General features: G+C 46.0%; 1 protein-coding gene across 8 annotated transcripts in view; it reads right to left on the reverse strand.

The window, feature by feature from the left end:
- Positions 1 to 1483: 1483 nt before the first annotated feature.
- LOC137421178 (centrosomal protein of 152 kDa) overlaps positions 1484 to 27784 on the reverse strand; it is a 163728-nt gene continuing 137427 nt past the window's right edge. For 6 of the 8 annotated variants that reach the window (XM_078771816.1, XM_078771815.1, XM_078771814.1 and 3 more), the window contains 3 exons: positions 11516 to 11660; positions 3706 to 3785; positions 2293 to 3587 (listed from right to left, as the gene is read on the reverse strand). In XM_078771816.1, coding sequence (XP_078627942.1) covers positions 3277 to 3587; positions 3706 to 3785; positions 11516 to 11660 — 536 coding nt within the window. In that variant the 3' untranslated portion in view covers positions 2293 to 3276. Of the gene's footprint in view, positions 1564 to 2292; positions 3588 to 3705; positions 3786 to 11515; positions 11661 to 27784 lie in introns of those variants that run through there. The other 2 variants (XM_078771817.1, XM_078771819.1) reach the window with 1 other exon arrangement.

Here is a 27784-nt window from a genome sequence, read left to right on the forward strand (position 1 = left end):
CTGGATTTTTGATGGTGCACATATAACTTCATAACCGTGTGCACGTGAAACGATACTCCGATTTTGTTGATATGTAACGCAATGACTTCCTTATTTACCACTCTGATTGATGCGCGAATGTCACCAATAATCCAACGGACACACTTCGTGTCCACCACTCACAATTCGGAGTCATGCCATGGAGCCGGTCGGATTTTTCGCTCAGCTATCTAGTAGCACTGAAGAAAATGGCTAATTTCATTGGCCATTTCACCAAGGCCAATCGGACTCGTACCTTGCGGAAATCTAAATATCTATAAAGCTCAGTTGACCTTTTGCTCCACCAAATAACAGCGAAAAGGAGTCGAGTAAAAGGGTGAAAATTCTACAGATGCTGTGATAAATAACTACCTCTGTCGGTTTGAATGTTTGAAAGAGAATAGACGTCTGGATCAATTTTTGAATTAAATTTAAATCCCGATTTATATATATCTATCTATAATTCCAGTAATCTCTGTGTGTATGTTTGTTTGTACGTTTGTTTGTTTGTTTGTATGTCTGTGACCGCTGTTTCTCGACAACTACCGGTCCGATATACTTGAAACTTGCCAGGTATATTGCTGGGGACCCGAGGATGTGCCTTTTCAAGGTTTCATATTAATCGGACAATTACTTACCGAGCTATGTCCAAAAAACGATTCAACCAATCAGAGAGCAGCGAGCTATCGCGTGTGCCGAACGTGGCGGACACACTCTGCCTCGGATGGCACATTTGAGAGCGTATTCATTTATTTCACGTTTGCAAACTATGTTGCCGTTAAACTATGTTTTAAAACTAATAAAAACTAATTTGCGATTCATCGTAACTGCGATATACGACCTTCCGGACAGTGAGGACTGCACTTCCGGCATCCAATCACAGAACGCGTTATTGCGTAGGCGTGGCCGATGTGAGAGCGAGCTGATGCTGAGCCCAGCGCGTGCGCCATTACGGTACGTAATTCGATTTCTTCCGGAGAAAATAATAATTTCTCGATTTCTTATGCGCATTATTTCTCCCAATTCAGTCAGAGCGAAGGGCGGAAGCGAAGAGCGTTGTTTTTTTTTGTTTACGGGCGTACGGGCGGGGTAGAGCGTACGGGTAGCGTTTTTTTTTTTTTTTGGCACATTTGAGAGCGTATTCATTTATTTCACGTTGGCAAACTATGTTGCCGCTATGTTGGCGTTAAACTATGTTTTACAACTAATTAAAACTAATTTGCGATTCTTTCGCTTTCCTGCGCATTTGTGCACGCTATGGCGATTTCTTTACCAAACTCCGCTAGCCGTTAGCTTTGGACCAAACCATTTCATGTAAATAGAGGGGGGGGATTGTCACCGTACTCGCAAGCCGTTAGCTTTGGACCAAACCATTGCATGTAAATAGAGGGGGGGGGGATATACTTTTAGATATATATATAGTACGGGCATGCCCTAGTATAGATAAACGCGAGTTGTCTGGGTGTGTCCACGTTTTATTCAGAGATGGCTGAACGGATCTTCATCAAACTTTCAGAGGTTCATCAGTGAGTGCATGGGAGTGTTCTAGGCAAACCAAAAAAAAGAAAAAAATTGAAAAAAAAAAGTTCGGTTTTTTTGGTTAAAAAAAAACAACAAAAAAAAAACCGCTCGATAGTGCCGAAGCCATTTTAAATTAATGACAGTTATACACAAGTACACATTCGAATAAATAAATACATAACAATTACCAGACATTGGAATACAAATAAATCAAACAATTCCGGAACTGTATGAATTTGGTAGTACGGCTTCTTCTTCTTCCTGATCGGCATCACACTCGACTCAGAAACGTGAGCCACATTCACTCAGAAACGTGAGCCACTCCCCTTCCCCTCCTGCCTTCCCCTTCCCACCATCCCCTCCCCCCTCCCGCCCCTTCCTCTCCTCCCCTCCCGTACCCTTCCCCCCCCTCCCCCTCACCCCCTCCCCTGCTCGGCAACGCCGGGTACTTCTGCTAGTAACTTCATAACCGTGTGCACGTGAAACGATACTCCGATTTTGTTGATATGTAACCCAATGACTTCCTTATTTACCACTCTGATTGATGCGCGAATGTCCATAATCACCAATAATCCAACGGACACACTTCGTGTCCCCCACTCGCAATTCGGAGTCATGCCATGGAGCCGGTCGGATTTTTCGCTCAGCTATCGAGTAGCACTGAAGAAAATGGCTAATTTCATTGGCCATTTCACCAAGGCCAATCGGACTCGTACCTTGCGGAAATAAATTATAATATAGCACGAGGCGTGCCAGGTTGTACGCTTTCAGTTTATTAACAAGATTGCAAGTTGAAAATCGCTCATTACAAAATGCATATGTATTTAATACGAGTTTAAAATGTGTTTAACATCGAGATGTGCGGCATAGTTAACCACCAACATGAAAACACCACATTGGTAAACACATGGAAGGATTAAGCTCTTCATTGGATGGTGCCAGTGGCAAGATAATGGACGCTTGGTGTATTCGACCCTGCTCTTTTGCCTGGCGTAGTAAAGGACATCGAGGAATACGGAAATGAGGCAGTTACTGCTCCACCTCCATGGACGCCAAGTCTGCTGCTGATCTATCAGATGTGCATATTGAGTTGGAGGAATTGAAAACCCTGATCAAAAAAGTGTCCCCGAGAAGTCTTCAATTCAGATTTCTGAACAGAGATCATCAAATGCAGAAGCCATCGATTGCCAAATATCATTCTGTTGATTACTATTGCCAACAAACTCTGCCGAGTGTGAAAGGGGCTTCTCCATGATGAAGATCACCAAGATCATCAAATCTGGTGCAGCCTCAACTCTCCGATGTTCATGAGCATGAGTTTCAGCTAACAATCCTGACAAGGCCATCAAACTATGGTGGGTTGCAGGGTGAGTGAAGAAGAAATCCACGCACTAAACTGTGTGGTCCAAGCCCTGTTGCATCCTCAGAAAGTTGCAGGGACAGTCATTTGGTGATTTTTCATCACACTCTTTGGATTCTGAATAGAACATGGACACACTTTTCCATCGAGCTGATTCGATAACGTAACTGGAGATTGACATTTAATAACTAACATTTGCCATGTTCAGTGATTAATGTTTGGAATCTGGTGAGTAAAACTGGATACACAAGAAAAAGTGCACACGGCCTGATACATCAAATGGTTCATGGCCCACTCGGTGTTTGTAAAATGATTTCTGTGCACCTGAATAGTTTTATATTTGGGTGCACCACGTGTATACACGTTTGTTTATTCATTTATTCCACCGCTGGTTCGACAATTGGGCTGCCAAACAATGGAGTTTGCGTTTCTGAAACCACAGGCTGCCTCCACTTACTATCGGCTGGGTGTTCAAACTGGAAACTCAAGCTCCTGACCGATTGCTTTTCTCCTGGACAGGTCGGCAATGCTCCTTCCATTTGGCTTAGCACACCCTTACCCCTCTCTGCAACTTTCCTTCCTGGCCCATCCCCATGCTGCTCCTCTGCAAGATTGTTATGCTTCGCCAAAACGGCCACCTGCTCTCGGCTGAAAATAGGCACCCACTCCGTCCTCAGCTCCGCAGCACCTAAGTGCACGGGAAAGGAAACCAGAAAGAGGACAGAAATTGAAGTGAAGGTGGGTAAGCAGTATTACTTTACTACGATGCAACCTAAACATATTTCGCTCTTTCAGAGGTTACTTACGAGAACAGTTATTCGTTCCACAATTTGTCGATACAGTGGAGGAATCGCTGTGAGATGGTATCTGCTGACAGTCTGTGACCCTAGAAAGACAACACCAGTTAGCCCATGCTCACATTTATTGAGGCTTAAAAAATAGATGACAATTATTTTTAAAATTCCAGATGCACACTTGGATTAGCTCCCTCCCCCACCCCCCCCCCCCCCCCTCCCCAGCAGCAAAGTCTACCTGGTGACCCGGCATTTTATCATCCCTGTTGAGACAGCGTACTCAAATGGGCCCCGAACTTGCGAAAACAAATGGTTTGTGCGTAAATCTCGGCCCTTAACTATTTCAGTACTGTTGGCCATGATTGTCGCCTCGCTGGAACGTGCTGTTGGCCACGATTGTGGCCCACGTCATTTTTCAACAATCCGCATTGGTTGTTCCTATTTAAGTGTTTGTTCCTATGGTTACGTGATAAACAGTACAGACGTTTTATTGTTTTTCTGAAAAATAAAAAATAAAATCACATTTTCGTATTACATACTGGAAAAATTCAGCACTCAAACAATTGATGTTGATGACATGTTCCAGGTGTTTAATCATCCCATTGATCGCAATGGAATTATTTGAGTAAAGGAAGTCTCTTAAGCAATAGTGTTTTCACAATTTCAGCATGTTTTGTTGCATATTCTGATCCAGGTGATTTTGCTTACTGGTGCTGGTTTGATTCTTCAACTGATGTGATTTGGTTCCGCAGGGCAATAATTTCACGTTTACCGTGTGTTCAAACAGCCAATACATGACCCCAGGTACGCTGCTCATAAACATGTTTCATATGCTGCAACCCCCTGTGAGAAGCCAACCTGGTTGTGTGCAAGAAGCAAACATGCAGCAACTCAAAACAGCAGCAAATTGTATGGTGGTTAAAGATGGTGGTTAAAGGCCAGAATACAATTGCCCCCTTTTTTGTTTCCGGGCATGTAGTTTCCAAGGTGTTACTTTACTGCAACATGATGTTTTGCACTCACACAGCAAATGTGACCATGACTGCCCTGGCAAAGATGGGTTGGGTTGTTTTAAATATTCCCCAATACTGTTCAGACTCGTCATCTGGTGATTGTGTGGGCTTGCAGGAGGGATTTGAGCAGAGGTGGGGAACCTTTCTTAGTCCGAGGGCCATAACAGCTATTGTTAAAATTGGTGTGGCCGGTTAAATGCTTCGTGATTTGTTCATAATTTTACGGTACTGTACATATGCAAGTAAATCGTTCAACTAATTCTGACTTCTGACTGAAAAGCACAGCACTAAGTCAACTTTCTGCTTCTTAACATTCACCAATCTATCAATCACAGCCAATAATACTTCTTTTTTTCTTTTTTTTTCTATACAAGATCGAGGCTCGTGTAAGAGCTAACATTAATCACAAAAGACATGCTGACACATAAAACACAAGATAAAGGGAGCGGGAGACAAGATGGGGAGAGAGAGGGAAGCACACTTTTTGAGAGCAACATTTTTGAAACAACATTTGAGGGCAGGGACATCGGGAGATCTGTGGGAGGGAGAGGGCTTGGGGAGGAGGAGCACACGGGAAGGGGGTGGGGGTGGGAGAGGTATAAAACGCATGGACACTGCTCGGACTTCCAGGAAAGAAGTCGGAATTTCAAAAAAGTGGATCTGGAGTGAATTAACGGGGGTCGAAAAGGTCAAGGTTTTGGATGGGGGACAATAAGAGATGGTGGTGAACAGCTGTTTTAAAGACCTGGAGGGAGGAGTGGGATTGAATAGAGTGAGGGAGTTTGTTCCAGAGGCGGGAGAAAAGAGGAATGGAAGAGTGAAGGTGAGCAGAGAGTCTTGATTCTGGCAGTTTAACCATAAGAGGGTTGCTGGCGGGTCTTGTGTGACCTGCAGGAGTACTTGGGGGACAGAGCCCAGAGAGAGCTGGGGGAGCAAGGCCAGAGAGAAGTCGGTAGAATATATACCATATCAGAAAATCCACTTGTTTTACCACTGTGTCTCAAACAGTTTAGACTTTCATATTTTTAAAGGCCATGGTAATGCAAAATAATTGGTATTCGTATTTGCTTTTACCTCAAACCATAACGTTGTCCACTGGCAACAATATGTACAAAGATACAGAGCACATGTGTGGTTGTGAAGCTAGTTCTTCCTGTACACTTGCTGCCAAGACTGATGCTATTGCTTGTAGCTGTGAATACATGGTTACACTGTATACAAATTATGAGGATTAAATAAATTCTAACATTCAAGGCCTGGTGTTGGCTAAGTGGTTAGGGTGCCGGCTTGGGACCCAAGGATCCTGGGTTCGAATCCCGGTCAATCGCTGAATTAACGCCAGGGGGGTTGACTCAGCCTGTCATCCTTCCGAGGTCGGCAAATTGAGTACCAGTTCACTGGTAATTCCCTGTGTGTCGCAAGAGGCGACTAACAGGGTTGGTGGCAGGAAGGGCATCCGGCCATAAAACATTGCTTCAAAAAGGGGACCACGGTGCTCGAAAAAGACCAACCCCTGCTCTACGAGAAAAATGGCCTCTAAAGGCGGTTTAAATAAATTCTAACATTTCTTGGGAAATAAATTTTGTGTGATTTAATATTCCTACATCATTTTTCATCATCTTCTTTTCCTCCTTGCACATTATGAGCACAGGGCTGCCGAGGCAGTTTCATTGCCGAGGCAGGGGTTACAACCTGGACGGGTCACCACTCTGACGTAGGATACTCGACTGCAAGAGCAGGCCTTTGTAATTTGTTTACGGTGCCGCCGATAGCTCCCCTAGTCTGCGCGAAGCACACCATGGGGGTTTTTAACGTCCATCAACTAATGCTAGCAAACGAGACACCCAGTTTAATGTTCATCCAAAAGACCGAGCATGCATTGATGAATCGATCTGGATGCAAAATAACAGGATGGCAGTTTATAGCTGGGTCGAGATTTGAACCCAGGCTCGACAACTAGGAAGCAAGTCTGCATAATTCCACACATGTAATGGGCCATATCCTGACTGTGGGCCTGGGGGTATGCATACTCTAAGCTGTCTAGCCTGGGTTTGAATCTCATCCCAGCTATAAACTGTTCTCCTGGTGTTTCGCACGCACGATGAACATTAAAGTGGGTGTCTTATCTGCTATAATTTGTTGATGGATGTCAAAAATCCCACCATGTCCTTCTTCATCTCCAGCACCCTAAACAAATACCAAATTCCTCCCCTAACCTACAAGGGGCACTGCATCACATCCCCAGAAAATGATGCAACCCCGCATCCACGTGCTGCATACGAAATGGTGATGGCATGATGATTAGAACCTCTTTGACCCCTCAAAAATATCTGAATGATGTCACGTTTACGAATGATGAAGATATAGCATGATGAAGACTTCCTGAAAGTACTGCATATGCCATCCCCAAGACTTCCACACAGATGCCTATCAAATTGTTGTGGAATTGACTCCTAGTGGGTTAAAGATGCTTACTATAGCAAAGATATTTCCTCAAAAGTGAATGTTTAGCAGAAGTGCAAAGTAATTGTAATATTATATACTAGCCGAAACCCGTGGAACATCCACGGAAGGGAGGATGTGGTGTATGGATAGAGTGTACCATTATGGATGGCATAGGGGATTTGCTTGTCCGAGTAAGAGTTAGGAAGAAAGATGAGAATGAAGAGTGCGTATATGAACAACGATCGCCGACACCGGCACAAATGCATGCTCTGGATTGTCCACTCAGTGGTGGCACTCAGTAGAGCGCATACCTCCGCCAGGTGGACATTTTATGATTCGTATCCACTGATAGGCTGGATCTGGATCCGACATGAACCAAAATCGAATCAGCTTGTTCTTGTCATCTAAACAACTCATTTAACCAACTCGTACACAACTTTTTGAAATATGCTATATATCGTTTTAGGGCCCCATCTCTCAATGGTCATGAATCGCTTAATAAATTAAAAATTCCCGTATCCGGATCCGGATTCGAATCTTCACCAAAATTGAATCAATTCATCCTCGTCATATACCTAACCTGGTCACCAAGTTTCGTCCGAATCCATCCACAACTTTTTGAGATATCCTGTTCATAGACAAACAGACAGGCCGGGGTGAAAACACAACCTCCATCCACCTTTGGTGGTGGAGGGAAAGAAAGCACGCCAAATGGTAAACCTTTTATAGAACTCCTTTTTGTGGCTCTCTAATGATCGATCCGCTCCGAACCCCCACCCTTACCCTACTCTGTTTCCTTCTCACCCCTTTGATCCTCCGTCACAGTTTACCCTAAAATACACGCCCTAAAATGAAAGATCCTTTTTATAATCTCCGACACTCCATCCCTTGGCACAGCCGTTACCTGGCACTCCGGCACGCACACTGCAGCACTCACTGTTAGCCTGTTCATGGCCATGCCCGTGGAACATCCACGGAAGGGAGGATGTGGTGTATGGATAGAGTGTACCATTATGGATGGCATAGGGGCTTTCCTTGTCCGAGTAAGAGTTAGGAAGAAAGATGAGAATGAAGAGTGCGTATATGAACAACGTATTTATTGCAATCTACTTAAATGACAACGCTACGATATACTTTTGAAAAATGAATGGATTCGTAATAGGAATCGGCATAGCGCCATTCTGGGAGTGTTACGTCTCGCCACCTGCTACACCTCTCTGAGTTACGAGGATTTATGCAACGCACCCCGAGTATCGCAACGTCACTCCATTTAACTTTATTAAAATGACGATAAAGACGTTTCCTTATATATCCTAATTTAAAATGTTCAAGGGAATAAAAAAGACCATTTGGTTCACACCAGCCATGTTCACACCACTTGACTGTCCAATCAGCGGACGGCTCGCATCGCCTTCGCCCAGCAGACGCCAATACGATGGCGTCGTAAGATGGCGTCGTATCGGCCGTTAATCGTATGCTTTTTGGCCCCAAAGTCGACTAATTCAGATTTTTCGAGTGTGGCTGTACATGATAAACAAAGAGCGCGGTTCGTAGATCGTAAATGCATTAGTGCCGTGGGCATCGGGTCACTGTGTGCAGCATAAAAGGGATAACAAAGTCGAGTCATTACGGTATTATTATATAGATGCGTTGTTCACGTAATAGTTAGATGACATCCACCTTCCCTATTGTGTATATCTAAAATTATCAACCTCTTTGGTGCCATTTTTACCATTCTGCCCTCTGTATTCTGTCATATATGTGCTTTTAGCATTCTGCTAGGTGAGGATGACACCAAGTTGTGGCAGCAAGACCGATCGTAGGTAACCGGGCCATGATGCTAAGGAGGGGTCGCTCCACCCACCAGGGCTGAACAGCAGCCAATGGTGAGTGAGAGGGGAGGGGCGTCACTGATGTGTGTGGCCAAGCTTATAAAAGGTGAGGGCAAGAAAGATCTGGGAGGATAAACGGGGAGACACCAAGCCAAAGACTGTGCCAGACCGAGGTTTGAGGGGAAAGCCACCCTTCACCCAGCCAGAGTTATGCCTGCAGTGGCTCAGGAGTGGCAAGGACTTCGCACTTCAGAACTCACCAGGTTTGTCCACCAACCTTTTTCTGTCTTGTCAAAACCCCTCTGTCTTCTCTATCATGGTACAAATATGGGCCCAGTTAAGGACATTAGATAATTAAGGCATTCTGTCCATTCGTTGGTAACATGGGCACGTATGATCAGTTAGTAGGTAAGGATTTTGTTGATTTTATTACATACACACATTACTCTAGTTTGCTTCTTTTGTTTCCTTCACCTATGCGATCTTCCTTGCCTATTAAATAAACATGACGTAGTCTCGGGTGAATTCCCGCTGTAGTGGCAGCTAAATTTGGCGGTTTTACAGACCCATAAACAACAACAACAACAGGCATTTTAAGGCCATTTTCCCTGCTAGAGCGGGGGTTAGCCTTGCGGTCCCCATGACAATCTTCTCCATTTTGCCCTATTTTCTGCATCTCCCCTTGTTAACCCCCTCGCCCGCATTTCTTCTTCCACCACCTTTAGCCAAGTCTTTCTCGGTCTTCCACGTCCTCTACTTCCTTCTACATTCATTTCCATCATTCTTCTCAACCAGTCACTTTCATCCTTTCTCAACACATGACCAAACCATCTCAACCTGTTTCTCTTCACAGCATCAATCACAGGCTCTATTCCCATCATCTTTCGCAATTCATCATTTGTCTTCCTCTCTCTCAACGATACCCCACACATCCACCGAACCATTCGCATTTCCACCCTTTCCAGCCTTCGTTGCTGCTCTACGTTCATTACCCATGTCTCACTTCTCACACATGCAGCATACACCTTTCCCTTCAGCCTCAATGACACTCCCCTCCGCGTCAGCACGCCACTCAGTTCCCGAAACTTCTTCCATGCACATCTCACTCTAGCAACCGTTGACGAGTCTGATCCACCTTCTCCATTCAGCATGTCTCCGAGGTAGCAAAATGTTTTCACACCTTCCAGCTTCACGCCGTCTCCAAGATCCAACTCAACATTTCCTCCATCTGCAGCTCCCTCTGTGCACACCTTACATTTGAATGTAGCTGCCACACTGGTTAATGACCCTCTCAGACCACTACATTTTTGATAAACCCAATCAGCGCACATTGTACATTGAATGGAGTTCACTCCGACACCCTTCCTGTACACAGCACACGGCCACTTCCCAGTTCTTTCCACATCACCACATGCTTTACCACTTGCCATCACCTTCGTTTTTCCGATATTCACCTTCAGACCTTTTGTCTCCATACATTCCTTCCACTTGTTCATCTTCTCCTTCAGTCCATCCATACTTTCTGCAATCAACACCAGATCATCTGCATACAACAACTCCCACGGTAAACCCTCCTTTACGTTCTGAGCCAGCACCTCCATCACAGCTACAAGTAGTAGTGGACTTAGTACCGACCCCTGATGCACTCCCACCTTCACCTCAAACTCACCACTGTTCCCGTCCTTCGTCCTTACAGCTGTGCGCGCTCTTTTGTACATTGCCATCACTACTCTGATCAACCATTCCTCCACTCCTAACTTCCTCAATGCCCATGTCACTACTTCGCGTGGAACCCTATCGAATGCTTTCTCCAGATCAACAAACCCAAGAAATAACTTCTTCCTCTTCTCCATGTACTTCTCCTGCAACTGCCTCACAATAAAGAGCACGTCTGTCGTTCCTCTTCCTGGCATAAATCCAAACTGCATTTCGTCGATCTTCACTTTCTTCCTTATCCTCCTCTCCAACACCCTTTCCAATACCTTCATTCCATGCTCCAATAACTTTATCGCTCGAAACGAGCCACAGTCCAGAGGGTCACCTTTCCCCTTTCCCCATCAAGGGAAATAATTGGCGGTGGTGTCCACACTGCTCATAAGACCACGTCACGTAAGTTAGGTTGCTCGGCCTAAAGTAGATAGTCACGTGACACCTATCGACGCAACACTGGGCTGCTTTGGGACTCCCAATCCGTACATGTACGGTAACGCGGCCCTCAGATGCAGATCCGACAGGGATGTCTCAAAACTGTCGACCGTGATCCCTTTGATGCGACACCGGATTTAAACCAGGTCACTGGGATGGGTCTGCTGGCTGTAACAATATTGATGGGATGAGTGTGTACATGTAACTGGGTAGCGCCTTTAAAAAAAAGGTGAAGTTTCAATAACTTGCTATACTTTTTGATTTGAACTGCCACGTAATTTTCTTAACAGATTCATATAAAAAGTCTAAATCAGCTTTGAAGAGTATTTTTTTCTTTCTTAAAATTCCAATTTGCAACTCTGCATATACGATGTAAGTACTACATACCTGTGTGACTGAAAAGCGACAACATAATATCCATCCAGCAGAGATCGATAATGTGCAATAACGCTGAGCACGATTTCCTGCATATCCTGTCGCATCGCCCGAACGACCCGTCCTCGGCTTTCCCGAATGTGTTTCATCACCTCATCTGGAGGAACAAAGCCGATGACAGTTGATTGGTCAAACAAAACAACAAAAACAGGTATTTTATATTTACATAAGTGCCTCCCCAATCTTTGATGTGGTGGAAAGTTGAACAGCTGCTTCAGAAGATGACAGAAGAGAAGCCACATTATTATTCACACAAATAGCGTTTTTGATTCTTGTGACCCAAATAAAATTAACAAATATATTGTTTAACTGCTCTCAAAATAAAATGTTAATTTGCTGCAAATGCATTTCCACCAACTTTAAACTGAGGAAAGAAAACAAGGGGAAAGATCTAGTGAAAAAGCAGCAATGCTTTCATCATTTGTCATGATTTGACTGACGACAACCTTGCAGAGGCGACGAGACGCCCACATGGATCACTCCAACCTTCGAGGCAGAGGCTAGGCAGAGTACCTTCGTGGATGCGGGGTGCTCATTAGAGCAAAATTGATTCGGAGAATGTTGGAACCCATGTGGGAGCACATGGGCAAGGCTGCCCCCACATGGGGGCACAGGAGAATTTGGATAGGGGGAGTAGCATGAGGATAGGGGGAGTAACATTAGGATAAGGTGAGTAACATTAGGATAAGGTGAGTAACATTAGGATAAGGTGAGTAACATTAGGATCAGGAGAGTAACATTAGGATAAGGTGAGTAACATTAGGATAGGGTGAGTAACATTAGGATAAGGTGAGTAACATTAGGATAGGGAGAGTAACATTAGGATAAGGAGAGTAACATTAGGATAGGGAGAGTAACATTAGGATAGGGAGAGTAACATTAGGATAGGGAGAGTAACATTAGGATAGGGAGAGTAACATTAGGATAGGGAGAGTAACATTAGGATAGGGAGAGTAACATTAGGATCGGGAGAGTAACATTAGGATAGGGAGAGTAACATTAGGATAGGGAGAGTAACATTAGGATAGGGAGAGTAACATTAGGATAGGGAGAGTAACATTAGGATAGGGAGAGTAACATTAGGATAGGGTGAGTAACATTAGGATAGGGTGAGTAACATTAGGATAGGGAGAGTAACATTAGGATAGGGAGAGTAACATTAGGATAGGGTGTTACATTAGGATAGGGAGAGTAACATTAGGATAGGGAGAGTAACATTAGGATAGGGAGAGTAACATTAGGATAGGGAGAGTAACATTAGGATAGGGTGAGTAACATTAGGATAGGGTGAGTTACATTAGGATAGGGAGAGTAACATTAGGATAGGGTGAGTAACATTAGGATAGGGAGAGTAACATTAGGATAGGGAGAGTAACATTAGGATAGGGAGAGTAACATTAGGATAATGTGAGTAATATTAGGATAGGGTGAGTAACATTAGGATAGTGTGAGCAATATTAGGATTGGGTGAGTAACATTAGGATAGTGTGAGTAATATTAGGATAGGGAGAGTACCATTAGGACAGTGTGAGTAATATTAGGATAGGGAGAGTAACATTAGGATAGGGTGAGTAACATTAGGATAGGGTGAGTAACATTAGGATAGGGAGAGTAACATTAGGATAGTGTGAGTAACATTAGGATAGGGTGAGTAACATTAGGATAGAGTGAGTAACATTAGGATCGGGTGAGTAACATTAGGATAAGGAGAGTAATATTAGGATCGGGAGAGTAACATTAGGATTGTGTGAGTAATATTAGGATAGGGAGAGTAGCATTGGGATAGTGTGAGTAATATTAGGATAGGGAGAGTAATATTAGGATAGGGTGAGTAACATTAGGATAGGGTGAGTAATATTAGGATAGGGTGAGTAATATTAGGATAGGGTGAGTAACATTAGGATAGGGAGAGTAACATTAGGATAGGGTGAGTAACATTAGGATAGGGTGAGTAACATTAGGATAGGGTGAGTAACATTAGGATAGGGTGAGTAACATTAGGATAAGGTGAGTAACATTAGGATAGGGTGAGTAACATTAGGATAGGGTGAGTAACATTAGGATAGGGTGAGTAACATTAGGATAGGGTGAGTAACATTAGGATAGGGTGAGTAACATTAGGATAGGGTGAGTAACATTAGGATAGGGAGAGTAACATTAGGATAGGGTGAGTAACATTAGGATAGGGTGAGTAACATTAGGATAAGGAGAGTAACATTAGGATAAGGCGAGTAACATTAGGATAGGGTGAGTAACATTAGGATAGGCTGAGTAACATTAGGATAGGGAGAGTAACATTAGGATAAGGAGAGTAACATTAGGATAAGGAGAGTAACATTAGGATAAGGAGAGTAACATTAGGATAAGGAGAGTAACATTAGGATAAGGAAAGTAACATTAGGATAAGGAGAGTAACATTAGGATAGGGTGAGTAACATTAGGATAAGGAGAGTAACATTAGGATAAGGAAAGTAACATTAGGATAGGGTGAGTCACATTAGGATAGGGTGAGTAACATTAGGATAAGGAGAGTAACATTAGGATAGGGAGAGTAATATTAGGATAAGGAGAGTAACATTAGGATAGGGTGAGTAACATTCGGATAAGGAGAGTAACATTAAGATAAGGAGAGTAACATTAGGATAAGGAGAGTAACATTAGGATAGGGTGAGTAACATTAGGATAGGGTGAGTAACATTATGATAAGGAGAGTAACATTAGGATAGGGTGAGTAACATTAGGATAAGGAGAGTAACATTAGGATAAGTAGAGTAACATTAGCATAAGGAGAGTAACATTAGGATAGGGTGAGTAACATTAGGATAAGGAGAGTAACATTAGGATAAGGAGAGTAACATTAGGATAAGGAGAGTAACATTAGGATAGGGTGAGTAACATTAGGATAGGGAGAGTAACATTAGGATAAGGAGAGTAACATTAGGATAAGTAGAGTAACATTAGCATAAGGAGAGTAACATTAGGATAGGGTGAGTAACATTAGGATAAGGAGAGTAACATTAGGATAAGGAGAGTAACATTAGGATAAGGAGAGTAACATTAGGATAAGGAGAGTAACATTAGTATAAGGAGAGTAACATTAGGATAGGGAGAGTAACATTAGGACAGGGAGAGTAACATTAGGATAGGGAGAGTAACATTAGGATAGGGAGAGTAACATTAGGATAGGGAGAGTAACATTAGGATAGGGAGAGTAACATTAGGATAGGGGGAGTAGTAATAATGGGGGGATTAGAGTCCCTGTATAAAGAGAGTTGCGCCATGCGCTGACCCGAGATTTCTGGTCACGTGATTTAGTGGCGCCATTTTGTGTCTAACTTCACCGTGCGTGAACGTCAGCTTGGTACGGGAATGTTGTTTATTGCCAAACAAAATGACTGGTTGTTCTGCTTTTGGTTGTTCAAACCAATCTGGGAAATATAAGATGTATAGATTTCCAAGTGATAAAGTCAGAAGACAAATTTGGGAAGCGAAAGTCAGACGAAAGAGCTGGAAAGTGATCGACTCCTCGAGACTCTGCCAGGTAGGCCTACGCCGCTTGATGATCGATGTTCAAAAGCAATTCTATCTGCTCGGTTTTTTTTTGGTTGTCTGTCCGTTGAAAACCCTTTTAAAGGGAAGTGATTTGTGTTTGTTTATAATCTTCAAGGAGCTTCAAGGAAATTGAATATAAATGTCGATAAAACTAAAGTTGTACACTATAGAAATATGGCAATACCACATACAGAATTTGTTTTAAGTGTGTTAGACTATATGTCGGCTGGAAGTCCTACACCGGAATTGCTCTCGGCACCCTTTAAAAAATATTGGATATGCCCACACTCCTTTCTAAAGGTTATTAAAATTCAGAGAACGACAGCATTGGTTTGTCTTACTTATAATGTTAGCTCTTATATGCAGTGTTGGCTTGTAATATGCATTGCCATACCACTTTTAATATCACCACACAGCTCTTTTTCACGGCAATAGCTGAGTTTTTGACAAAACAAATATCACCTGTATGTAATAATAAGACTAAATATGTGTAGTAAATTTTTTTTTAGCAGGTTTAGAATATATCACCCCATATCGCGAATGTACATGTATATCTAATCCGACACACTTAGACACAAAATGGCGTCCAAATTTGAGTTGACACAACTCTCTATATACAGGGACTCTAGGGGGGATTAGGTTGGGGTTAGACAGAGACAGGTTAGAATGCAGCACGTGGATGCTGGGTTGCATGCTGGAAGCATGATGGCTGGATCTTTCAGGCATGCCAAGTGCTGCACCAGAAGCCTGAATGCCAAATCATTTGGCACATGTACTGTCCAGAAAGCTGAGTCGCTCGATATACGTACAGTACAGAGAAACCTCACCTTTGCCGATTTGCGTGGAAGCAGAGAAGCCGGGGCGGCCATGAAGTTCTCCTCAGTGACAGAGAATTTCCAGAGCTGCAATGTGGGAACCGCCTTCGTCAAGTGCCCACCAACGGAGAAAGGCTGGACAAACTGGATGGAAGCCATGCCCTGCGTGGCAATAATACAGCACGGATTTGAAAGGGCGATTGCAGTTGCAGCATTGGATGGGAGGTTACAGTTGTAGCATTGGAGGGAAGGTTGCAGTTGTAGCATTGGAGGGGAGGTTGCAATTGCAGCATTAGAGGGGAAGTTGCAGTTGCAGCATTGGCGGGGCGGTTGCAGTTGTAGCATTGGAGGGGAGTTTGCAGTTGTAGCATTGGCGGGGCGGTGGCAGTTGTAGCATTGGAAGGGCGGTGGCAGTTGTAGCATTTGAGGGGCAGTTGCAGTTGTAGCATTGGAGGGGAGGTTGCAGTTGTAGCATTGGAGGCGTGGTTGCAGTTATAGCATTAGAGGAAAGGTTGCAATTGTAGCATTGGAGAAGCGGTTGCAGTTGTAGCAGTGGAGGGGCGGTTGCAGTTGTAGCTTAGAATTGAAGGGGTGGTTGCAGTTGTAGCATTGGAGGGGGGGGGGGTGGTTGCAGTTGTAGCATTGGGGGGCGGTTGCAGTTGTAGCATTGGAGGAGCGGTTGCAGTTCTAGCATTGGAGGGGCGGTTGGAGTTGTAGCATTGGAGGGGCGGTTGCAGTTGTAGCATTGGAGGGGCGGTTGCAGTTGTAGCATTGGAGGGACGGTTGCAGTTGTAGCATTGGAGGGGCAGGTGCAGTTGTAGCATTGGAGGGGCAGGTGCAGTTGTAGCATTGGAGGGGCGAGTGCAGTTGTAGCATTGGAGGGGCGGTTGCAGTTGTAGAATTGGAGGGGCGGTTGCAGTTGTAGCATTGGAGGGGCGGTTGCAGTTGTAGCATTGGAGGGGCGGTTGCAATTGCAGCATTGGAGGGAAGCTTGCAGTTGTAGCATTGGAGGGGAGGTTGCAGTTGTAGCATTGGAGGGGAGGTTGCAGTTGTAGCATTGGAGGGGCGGTTGCAGTTGTAGCATTGGAGGTTGCAGTTGTAGCATTGGAGGTTGCAGTTGTAGCATTGGATGTTGCAGTTGTAGCATTGGAGGTTGCAGTTGTAGCATTGGAGCGGAGGTTGCAGTTGTAGCATTGGAGCGGAGGTTGCAGTTGTAGCATTGGAGGGGCGGTTGCAGTTGTAGCATTGGAGGTTGCAGTTGTAGCATTGGAGGTTGCAGTTGTAGCATTGGAGGTTGCAGTTGTAGCATTGGAGGTTGCAGTTGTAGCATTGGAGGTTGCAGTTGTAGCATTGGAGGTTGCAGTTGTAGCATTGGAGGTTGCAGTTGTAGCATTGGAGGTTGCAGTTGTGGCATTGGAGGTTGCAGTTGTAGCATTGGAGGTTGCAGTAATAGCATTGCAGGGGTGATTGCGGTTGTAGCATTGAAGGAGCTGTTGTAGTTGTGGCATTGGAGGAGCTGTTGTGGTTGTGGCATTGGAGGAGCTGTTGTGGTTGTGGAATTGGAGGAGCTGTTGTGGTTGTAGCATTGGAGGAGTGGCTGCGGTGGTGGTGAGATGCAGTGGTGGTGAGATGCGGTGGTGGTGAGATGCGGTGGTGGTGAGATGCGGTGGTGGTGAGATGCAGTGGTGGTGAGATGCAGTGGTGGTGAGATGCAGTGGTGGTGAGATGCAATGGTGGTGAGATGCAGTGGTGGTGAGATGCAGTGGTGGTGAGCTGCTGTTGTGAGACGTCTCAGTAGGAGCTGCTCATGTGGAAGCCTCAGTACACATACGGTCGTGCGTGCTCGAAGGTTCGCCGAACGGAACGAACCACGCTAGGAGCAGGATGAGCTGTGCGAGGTGAATGGAGTGATGCCACTTCTACATTAACACAACATCGCTCCCTCCTCATTATAACTCCCTCGTATATTATTTGGTCTGATCCAGCCCCCTGGTGGAACGAGGTGAGACTGGAGTCGTTCCCATTCTCCAAACTGCCTGTTTCGTTCTCTTACTCTTCCTTTCCTTTTTACACTTATTCGGGAATGAATGCAGATACCTTGTCTCATACGTGTTAAGATGTATAAGAATACTCACTTTGGATAAGTCTGCCCTTTTGTATCTTTTAACTTTGCTCGTTTTTGTTGTAGATAAAGTGATTTTCACCATTTCTTTGCAAATAAATGATCGTTGTGCATTTTCCATCTGCATCATTCTCATCCTTTCTTTCATTGATCCAACACAGTGTGTATGTTGTGGATAGCCGGGAGTTCTGCACAACTGTTTTGCTTCGGTAGTGGATATTCAGCATTCACTTCATGGGTCATTCGGCAATGGTGGTAATACGACTTGGAAAATTGGTGAACGCCGAGGATGCGGTCCATAGCTGAGGTCATTGGGTCACCAACAGGTAACAACATATTTTGGCGAGAAGACCCTGTTAGACCGAATTATCCCAACCGAAATCCGCAGTTGCTAACAACGCATCGGGTCACAGAGTTATCCGTGGCCTGGTGCTCTCACGATCAGAGGCCAGGGCGCATGTCCGAGGAACCCCATCGTCGAAACCGTGAACTCTGTTGCTATCACAATGTATACACATCTGCTCCATTATAGATAGATAAGAAGAGTACCCGCCCGACAAGTGATCTTGTTGCAAGCGTGCAATCAAAGTAAAGACCAATTACTGCACTGTATGTAGTCACAAGAAGGAACCCAGACATTAACAACACACACACACACACACACACACACACACACACACACACACACACACACACACACACACACACACACACACACACACACACACACACACACACACACACACACACACACACACACACAATATATATATATATATATATATTGTTGTGGATATGAGAATGTTTTTTTATTTTATTGTTGTGGTAAAATGTTGTTGTAAAAGGTTGTTGTAAAATATCACCCCTCCTCCCTCCGTTTGTGGTTGTATAAAGGTCAAAGGGCGTTCCCGTAGTTAGTCCATAAAACATACATGCAGGACACGATATATCTTTTTTGACAGTTATATCCTTATTATGTGTATTAGTGTAAGGCTGTGTCTTCCATTAATTGAAATACTCCATTGCACCAGTGAAAGAGATAGATTCCCTTCATTCCCACTCCCAACACTTCCATTCCCCCCCTTTCCGTCAATTGCAATTCGCATTGCCAACTGCATGTTGGGCGGTTTTCCCTTCATCCGCCATTGACCACGAGGCAGGGTTGGGGGAAGGAAGGCGGGTCTCCACCTCGTCATAGCGGGGAGGAGGGGCGTGCCCGCCCGTCGTCATCCAGGGCGGAGCCCGAGGGTCGCGTGACCAACCAGGGCCGAGGTGAGCACCCCGATGGGCGTGTCCAAAACGCCGGCGGCGTAATCGCTGGAGGCGCTATAAAAGGCGCAAACGGAAGTGAGTAGTGAGTTGGTCTGAGTCGGTTGCCAGAGGAGGGTCAGTGGTTGCGTTGGTTGCGGTGGTAAGAAGTCGGTGGTGAGAAGTGGTGGCGTCGAGGGGTCAGTGGTTGCGTTGGTTGCGTTGAGTTGTCAATGGTGAGGAGACACCAGGGCCAAGAGAGAGAAGGTGCCAAGGGCCATTACCAGCAGTTGCGCCAGAGACGGCAGACGCGCCCTGAGCTGAGCCAGAGAGGCAGCGTTGACTCCACCAGGCAGCTTCAACCCGTTACCCCGCGGGGACCAAATAGCGGTGGCATCGGTGGCCGTCGAGGTCCAGCCGACGTCCCGTGCAGGATCAAGCCCGAACCATCTGCCCCAGCTGAACCTTCCCATTCCTCCTTCCAACATTCATTCCATTCCATCCTTCTTGTATACGTGAGTTTGTTTTGTTTGTTCTGTCCCTGGGTATTTAATTAAGTCTGTAGGTAAGCTAGTATTTTCCCTGTGTCACCTGCGTCTTATGTGCTTGTAAATAAACGTGACTGCTTTCTTTTTGCTTGTGTGTGTAAATAATAAACCCCATTACTCGTCTGTACGTCTTCTCGTTTTACTCCTTTTCCTCTTGCATTGCGTCGTTTTTGTCTTTTCCCTCATTGAGCAGCTGTGGTGCGATACGGCCAAAGTTCTGGGTGAATCGGGTGAGTCAGGGATCCTGTAACGGTCGCGGCAATACCAAACCGCTCGGTAACTAACATCTTAATCCGCGATCTGTAACAATTGGTGTCTGGGAGTGGGATTCGAGGCCCGAACCAAATTTTTTTAAAAAACGAATAGAGGAAAAAAAAAAATTTGGTCAAAATTACGAGCTGCCGAAATTTGTTTTTTTTCTGAAGAAAAACCCGAATTTTGAAATTGCGCCATGGCTGGTCAAGGCGACGGGATGCCGGTGGGAGAGATAGAGGGGTTAGGAGTAACCCAGGATCAAATGGAGGGGAGCAATGAGGAGGCGGTTGAGGGAGTATCAGACGCACAAAATGGCGGCCTCGCGCACATGATTATTGTGGCGCCAAATTTAGCCGCGCCCGTGACCGTAGCAGCGCCGCCGATGGATTGGGGCCTATTTATGGAACAAATAAAGGCGCTCATGGTCCAGACAAGTGAAGACCTGAGGAATGACTTGGGAAACCAAATGGGGGTAATGGGGAACCGGATGGATGCTCAGAGTGAGCAATTGGGAGTAATGAGGGACGAAGCGAGGGGTACCGGTGAGGGATTAAAACATGGGTTAACGGGGGTGGAAAATAGAATGGCTGCCCAGGAGAATCAGTTAGAGGGGGTGAAAAATGGGTTAATGAATCTCAAATGGTTGAGATCTCGCGAGATCTTGGAGACGGCGGCAGGGATTTTCGAAGCTCCACACGGTCTCCACGTTTTTCGAAGTTAAGTCTGTTCACAATTGTATTTTGTCGAAACTGTATTTATCTTTCGGTGTGTGAAGTTATTGTGTGCAACTTTGGTTGTTTCTCGGTGTTTATCTTTCATAAATTGATCGTCTGTTTGCCGTGTCGCGAGCAAGGCCTTTGCCGCGTCGCGAACGATTTGAAATCGAAGTTAAGTGATTGTTCCCATTTGTATTTTCGTTAAAACTATTTATTTATGGTGTTGTACGTATATTGTGTCCCGACGAAGATTTTTCGGTGCAAATCTTTCATACCTGTATTGAAAATCGTGTTAATTCGTGTCGTGTCTTGAGGCCTTGTACAGTGTGCACTGTACAACCTTGAGGCTTTGTTTTTCTCTCAGTGGTCCGTCGTTTGTGATCCAATAACTTTCGTTCTCTGTATTCCCAGTCTTTTCACCCATAGCCTACTTCCTTGTGTAAATCTCAACTCAAAAAAAAAAAAAAAAAAAAAAAAAAAAAACATTTCCTTCTCTGTTCTCATTCGTTTATTCATTCTTATTCGTTCGTTCGTTCTTCGACCACGTGTTTCTCCCCCATTTCCCCAGATAGTTTTCACTCATTAACCTTCAATGTTTACACTTTCCCCTCAAGTTATGTATTCCGTCATATTTTATAACACCTTTTTCTTCTTCTTCTTTAAAAGGCTGCTTTCGACTTGCTCACCAAATCAATTCATCCCCAAAAAAATATCCATCTCCTATAGTGCCTTTTTTCTACATTCCCTAAACTCTCCTGCACTCCATCCTCCATCCAGCGTCCTTAAACGTATTTTTAACTCGAAGGTCACAAGAAACTCATTTTGCAATAAATGTTCGTTTCCCATAAATCGTACACTTTCAAAAATCCAATCTCACCCCTCCCCTCCAAATCTTCCCCATAACCCCTCCCCTCCAAATCTTCCCCATCACCCCTCCCCTCCAAATCTTCCCCATCACCCATCCCTTTCAAATCTCCCCCCTTGCCCCCTCCCTCCTAAACTACCCCCTCACCCCTCCCCGCCAAGACGCCCCCTCGCCCCTCCCCTCCTAGACTCCTGCCTCACCCCTCCCCTCCAAATCTCCCCCATATCCCATCCCTTTCAAATCCCTCCCCTTGTCCCTTCCCTCCCAAACTCCCCGCTCACCCCTCCCCTTCAAATCTCCCCATCCTCATTGCTTCTCAATTTCCCCCCTCTCACTCCCCCTCCTCAAAGCGTCCTCCCCGCTTCTTCCCCCTTCAAACTCTCACCTCCATCTCCCCCAAACTTCTGCCTCGCTCTTCCCCCTCCTCAAATAACACCTCATTGTGGCTCACCCAATCACCATCAAACCTTTTGTCCGCCCCATCCTTCCCTTTCTCCGAGCTATTCTGAAATCTCTGACACACCTTCAACAGCTCTCCCTACCTCTTCCACCTCTTCCACATCTTACCCTACCCCTCCTCCCCCCTGTTCTGTATCTGATGCTCCCCCTTCCTCTTCATTAACGGTATGGACCTCAAACATCCGGGGCCTTCGTTCAAACTTAACTGATCTCTCCATACAGGTTGCTTCTGTCAAACCAGACGTGATCTGCTTAACAGAAACTTTCCTCCTTTATGATGTCTCTGATTCCATAGTATCTCTCCCGGGCTACTCCCTCCTCCGGTATGATAGACCTGAGCCTCGTCCTGGAGGCGGGGTTGCTATCTTTATCAAAAACTCTCTTCCTCACTCGCCCTGCACTGCACTCTCTCCACCTCACCCCCAGGAATACCTCTGGCTACGGCTTCCCCTTCGCTCCCACCTCTTGTTCATATGTGTGTTGTACCGTCCACCAAACAGTGATGACTCCATCTACATCTCGCTGTCTGATGATATGGACCAACTTCTATCTACTCATCCCAACTCTCTCTTCCTCATATGTGGTGATTTCAACTGTCATCATGCCAGTTGGCTGGGTGTGGGTACCTCTCTCACCAGCCATGGCTCCTCAGCAAAGGACTTCTGCGACTCACTGGGACTGACACAATCTGTCAATTTCCCGACCCGGATCTCAGTCAACGGAACATCTTCTCTTCTGGACTTGGTTATGACTAACTTCCCTGAAAATGTCTGCTGCTCTTCTTCTGCTCCGATCGGATCATCTGATCATGTCCTTGTTAAAGTGGACATCTCTCTGACCATCCTCAGGGAGCCTGCTCAGCGTCGACGAGTCTGGCATTTCACTCAGGCCAACTGGCACGGTCTTCAAGCAGCCATCAATCATCTGGACTGGTCTCCCATCTCTACCACCTCTGACATCAACTCATCCTGGGAATTCTTCCAAAGTAAATTGCTCTCTCTCATGCACAGATTTATCCCATCTCGTCTTCAGTTGTCATACCCTTCCTCCCGTCCATGGTACACGGAATCTTGTGGTGAGGCTGTTGCCCAGAAACAACTTGCCTTCGTCTCCTGGAAAGCAAATCCAACGGAAGGAAATCTCATTTCCTTTCACAAAGCCCGAAACAAGTGTGTGTCCACCCTCAGGAGAGCCAGGAAACAATATCTCTCCATTCTCAAGACCGAACTCTCTTATCTGTCTCCCTCTTCCAAATCCTGGTGGCGTCTGGTCAAATCCGTTTCTGGTGTTTGTTCCCCCTCCATCCCCTCCCTTACCTCAAACGGCTACACAGCTGACTCCGCACGTGAAAAAGCTGAATGCCTCAACTCTGTGTTTGCCTCTAAATCTTGTGTCCCAAACCCATCCCTCTCTGTACCCACCATACCCAGTCGTACCCTGCTGCTCCTGGACTCCGTGTCCTTTCCTCCTGACAAGGTGGAAAAGTTTCTGTCAACCCTCGACTCTGATTCTGCAACTGGACCCGACGGCATCAGCCCACGGGTCTTAAAATCCTGCTCTGCTGCTCTATCTCACCCTCTCTCTGTTCTCTTCACCCTCTCTTTTGCTCAAGGTCAACTGCCATCTGCTTGGAAATCAGCCAACATCACCGCTTTGCACAAAAAAGGTGCAAAAACAGATCCTAGCAACTACAGACCAATCAGCCTTCTCCCAATTATCAGCAAAGTCATGGAATCCATCATTGCTTCGGATATGAAATCTTTCCTCTTCTCCAATGGCTTGATCTCTGATCATCAATTTGGTTTCAGACCAGGTCACTCTACTCTGGACATGCTGCTTCTGCTGTCTCAACAATGGATGGAGGTCCTCAATGCCAAACAGGAAATTAGAGCTGTCTCCCTCGACATATCACGTGCCTTCGACACGGTCTGGCACCCCGCTCTGCTCACCAAACTCTCCTCCTTTGGTATCCATGGAAATCTCCACGCATGGCTGGCGGACTTCCTCTCTAGTCGTCGTCAACGTGTGGCCCTGAATGGGTTTCTCTCATCTCCTCTTCCTGTTCAGGCTGGAGTTCCCCAAGGCAGTGTTCTGGGCCCCGTGCTTTTTCTGGTCTTCATCAATGATCTCTCTGACTCTCTCGAAAATCCTCTCTATCTCTTTGCTGATGACTCCACTCTCTGCCGCTCCATTCCTCTTCCCTCAGATCGGCAGTCTGCTGCCTCCTCACTCTCTGAAGACCTGGACAAAATCACAGACTGGTCAAACAAGTGGAACATGTCTTTCAATCCTGACAAATCTCACACTCTTACTATGTCTCTCCGAAAAGATCGACTGGACAACCCTCCCATCTACTTTCTCAACAATCCTCTCCAAGAAGTTCTGTCGCTCAAGATTTTGGGTCTCACTATCTGCCATGATCTTTCTTGGGAAAACCACATTTCCAAGCTGGCCTCCAAAGCCAGTCGCCGACTGGGCATCCTCCGTCGTGCGAAGTCCTTCCTCGGCACACCTGAGCTCCTCACCACATACAAGGCTTTCATCCGCAGCTCAATGGAATACTGTTCTCCCCTATGGGCCGGTACTCCTGCCTCACACCTAGCTCGGCTTCACGCTGTTGAAACCAAAGCTTTCAGAATTATTGGAATCTCCCGCGATGAAGCTATCTCTGAGGGCCTTTCACTCACTCACCGCAGGCAGGTAGGTGGTCTTTCTGTCTTCTACCGACTCCTCTCCGGCCTTGCACCCCCAGCTCTCTCTGTGCTCTGTCCCCCAAATATTCCTACAGGTCGCACAAGATCTGCCAGCAACCCTCTGATGGTTAAACTGCCGAAATCTCGGCTCTCTGCTCACCTTCACTCTTTCATTCCTCTTTTCTCCCGCCTCTGGAACAAACTCCCTCACTCCCTTCAATCCCACTCCTCCCTCCAGGTCTTTAAAACAGCTGTTCACCACCATCTCTTATCTTCCCCCATCCAAAACCTTGATCTTTTCTACCCCCGCTAATTCACCCCAGATCCACCTTGTTTGAAATTCCAACTTCTTTCCTGGAAGTCCTGGCAGTGTCCATATGTTTTATACCTCTCCCACCGCCCCCTTCCCACGCCCCCCCCCCCCCCCAAAGCCCTCGCCCTCTCTCAGATCTCTCGATGTCTCCATGTCTCTCGGTCCCTGCTCTCAAATGTTGTGTTTGTGTCCTTCCCCCTCTCTCCCCATCTTGTCTACCGCTCCCTATGTTATATGTTTTATGTGTCGGTTTGTCTTTCTGTGTGATTAATGTTCGCTCTTTCACGAGCCTCGATCTTGTATCCAAAAAAAAAAAAAAAAAAAAAAAAAAAAAAAAAAAGGGGCTAGAAAATAGGATGGAAGACAAATTGCGGGAGATAGGGGAGCAATCCGCCAGAGAAATTAAACAAATGGGAGAGCAGATAGAGGAGGTAAAAATCGGGGTAGAAACCAAACTGGATGCTCAGAGGGATGAATTGGGACAGATGAGGGCGGCATCTACAAAAGAAAGGGAGGAGATGAAGGAGGAGATACGACGAGGTGTGGGTGAGGAGGTTTCAGGGCTACGCGAGGAGGTAAAGCGAGGTGAGAAGCGTATGGAGAAAGAAGTGAGAAATAATACGGCAAAGTTACAAGGGGGAATAGAAGATCTGACGGAGGAGGTGGAACAGCTGACAGAGGGACAAACGAAGTTAGTGGAGCAGGTTCAAAGGAACACTGCAGTACTCGGAGGGTTAAAGGCGACACAAAAAGAAATTAAAAACGAATTAATAGCGACGCAGAGGCAATGTCAGATGGTACGGGAGGAACTGACAATGAGGGTGGACGAGGTGACGGGGATAATGGAGACAAAGGACCGGCAGGTGAGGATGCACATAGAGACGGTCACGGTAGCCTTAGAGGACGAACTTGAAGAGACGCACCGAGAAATAAAAGAGGTTAAACAAAAATTAGAGGAAGTGGAAGAAGAGGTGAGTGAAATTAAGAAGGGACGGACAGAAACTAAAAGAGAAATCCAGGAGGAGGTGATGGAATATGTGCAAGGTCGGTGCTCAACTCATGATGTGATGCTCACTAACCAAATAAAGAGTTTGCAGGTGGCAAAAGAGGTGCGGAGACGAGGTACGGAGGTGAGTGGCAATCTATCTATAATTCCAGTAATCTCTGTGTGTGTGTGTGTGTGTGTGTGTGTGTGTGTGTGTGTGTGTGTGTGTGTGTATGTGTGTATGTCTGTGTGTTTGTCTGTGACCGCTGTTTCTCGACGACCACGGGTCCGATATACTTGAAACTTGCCAGGTATATTGCTGGGGACCTGAGGATGTGCCTTTTCAAGGTTTCATATTAATCGGACAAGTAGTTACCGAGCTATGTCCAAAAAACGATTCAACCAATCAGAGAGCAGCGAGCTATCACGTGTGCCGAACGTGGCGAACAGACTCTGCCTCGGACGGCACATTTGAGAGCGTATTCATTTATTTCACGTTGGCAAACTATGTTGGCGTTAAACTATGTTTTAAAACTAATTAAAACTAATTTGCGATTCATCGTAACTGCGATATGCGACCTTCCGGACAGTCAAATGAGGACGTCACTTCCGGACTTACGGATAGTCATAGTGACGCTGAACGTGGCGAGCAGACGCTGCCTCGGACGGCACATTTGAGAGCGTATTCATTTATTTGACGTTGCAATCTGTGTTGATTGTTGTAAGGTACGATCGATTGTAGTACATACATATTTATATTTTGTACATATTCATTACGGGCACGTCACGGGTACGGGTACGGTACGGGTACGGTACGGGTACGGTTCCGGGTACGGTTCCGGGTACGGTTCCGGGTACGGTTACGTCCTAGTGTATATGATGTGAGGAAAGCTTCAGTCGGCTTGGGGATTGGTTTGGATCCGGGTGTTCGTGAGAGGCCGTTGGTGAAGTGTGCGACAGGTCTGGTGTGCGAAAAAAGAGGTGTGCGAGAATGTCCGACCATGGGGTGTGTGAGGAAAAAGTGCACGCCGAGGAGTGAGTGTGCCGTCAGGAGTGAGTCGGTCGTAGCGCGTGTGCGAGGGGGTACATGGAAGCGCGGTGTGGTGAGTGTTACGGAGGAAGTAACGAGAGAGTGTACACCTGTGGTGAGTGTTACAGAGGATGTAACGAAAGAGTGTGCGTGAGAGAGTGCGCGAGAAAGGTGTGTAACGGACAGGTGCATGAGGAAAGAGTGCGCTGTCGAGAGTAAGGGTGAGTGCGCGACCGAGAGTGGAGGTGAGAGTAGTGGGAGTGACACGGAGCGTGAGTTGGTTGTGGCAGGTGAGCGAGGATGTACACCTGGAATGGAAGGATGCACACCTGGAATGGTAGAGCGTGAGTGGGAATGCACGCTGGAATTGGTAGTGAGGCACGTGGTTGGGTGTGCGGGTGAGAGCACACCTGTGATTGTCACAAAGGAGGTGACCGAGAAAGGGGCGCGAAGAGGTGTGTTGGTGAGGTGTGCGAGCGACGAATGTGTGCCAAGGTGTTCGGTGGTCAGGTGTGTGACCAAGTCGGTGAGCGGAATGAGTGTACCGAGGTGTGTAAGAAGAGGTACGACGAGGAGCATGGAAACGGCTGCATGTATGAGCAAGAAAGGGGTAGCGTATG

The sequence above is a fragment of the Myxine glutinosa genome, chromosome 2 (genome assembly GCF_964187855.1).
Source record: "Myxine glutinosa chromosome 2, kmMyxGlut1.1, whole genome shotgun sequence".
In the NCBI taxonomy this organism is placed as follows: domain Eukaryota; kingdom Metazoa; phylum Chordata; class Myxini; order Myxiniformes; family Myxinidae; genus Myxine; species Myxine glutinosa.